This window comes from Pygoscelis adeliae, unplaced genomic scaffold, assembly GCF_000699105.1.
Source record: "Pygoscelis adeliae isolate BGI_AS28 unplaced genomic scaffold, ASM69910v1 Scaffold71, whole genome shotgun sequence".
NCBI lineage: Eukaryota > Metazoa > Chordata > Aves > Sphenisciformes > Spheniscidae > Pygoscelis > Pygoscelis adeliae.
The window spans coordinates 6,528,697-6,529,861 of NW_008824356.1; the positions used below are offsets into that span (position 1 = coordinate 6,528,697).

Here is a 1,165-nt window from a genome sequence, read left to right on the forward strand (position 1 = left end):
AAAATATTTTGGCAAAGCTGTGTTTGGGGAATAGGCCTGGAGCATCACAGAGGGTTTAGGCTCAGCACAGGTGTGCATCAACAGATCCATGTGAGGTGGCTCTGCCTTAGAGTAGCAAAGAGAAGGAAAAGGAGAGGATGGGAGAGGAAGTTCAGTAGCTCAGAAGTGACAACATTTGGGACCCAGGGCAGGAAGAGAGGAGAACATCGGTTCTTTTACCTGTCCATTGACAGTCAGGACAAGCTTCACAGAGTTGCCTTTGTCCATCTCTTTCAACGAGGCCATGAAAATATCTGTCCTCCAGTCACCTTCCCACACCAGAGACCTGCACAGGGGATCATGGGTTTTCAGCCCACAAGTGACACTGACCAGGGAAAAATTCCTGCTCCCATACTAGCTGGTAACACCCCAAAGCTGAAGAAGATCCAGCCCTGAAAGCAGCCAAAAGGAAGCTGAAAGCATCATTAGAGAGAAACACCATGGTGGAGGACCGGCAGGCCTGAGCAGCTTTGGGATGACACCGCAGAACTGGGCAGCATCACTGAGCAGATTTTCCCGGACGCCCCTCCTGACACCCCAGCAGCGCCAGCTCCCATCACAACCTGCAGGCAGGCTCCAGCGTGCCGATCTGCTGCGGCGCAACGCCCGGGGACACCAGCACGTCCACCGCGACGCTTGTGTCCGGAGAGTAACAGCTCCAGTCTCCCAGCCCGAACACCACCAGCTGCTTTGGCAACGGCAGGGGCAGCCAGGCCTGGAAACCCATCTTGCTGGACTGGCTGCAAGGGGAGGGAAGAAAAACAACAGAAAACAGAGGTAATCATCAAGGAGTAAAATGGAAGGTCCAAAAAATATATGAAAATGCTTGAAAACACGTTTATGCCAGGGGAGGGCGAAAGGAGAGGGTTGTGTCATTTAAAGAGGAGACCGCGGAGGGATGCGATGAAGAAAATAAGCTTGTAGCCTGGGAAGGGAGCGCAGCCGTGAGCTGAGGCAGCACAGCCATGCGGGCAGGGGCAGCTCCAGAGAGGAGATGCAAGGCAAGGCAAGGCGTACAGGTCGCCCCCGGCCCCCGGGGAAGCCCACCCCTGGACAGGGACGGGGCCGCGCCGGCCCCACCGCTCCCTCACAGCCCCCGGAGCGGTCGCTGCCGCGGCGGGGCTGC

The 1,165-nt window shown here is 56.7% G+C and overlaps 1 protein-coding gene across 1 annotated transcript in view; it reads right to left on the reverse strand.

The window, feature by feature from the left end:
- Nucleotides 1-1,165, reverse strand: part of LOC103913060 — a 14,189-nt gene that overhangs the window by 6,772 nt on the left and 6,252 nt on the right. Inside the window, exons 2-3 of the mRNA XM_009319504.1 lie at nucleotides 603-779; nucleotides 220-325 (exon numbers count right to left, since the gene is read on the reverse strand). Coding sequence (XP_009317779.1) covers nucleotides 220-325; nucleotides 603-779 — 283 coding nt within the window. The remainder of the gene's footprint in view (nucleotides 1-219; nucleotides 326-602; nucleotides 780-1,165) is intronic.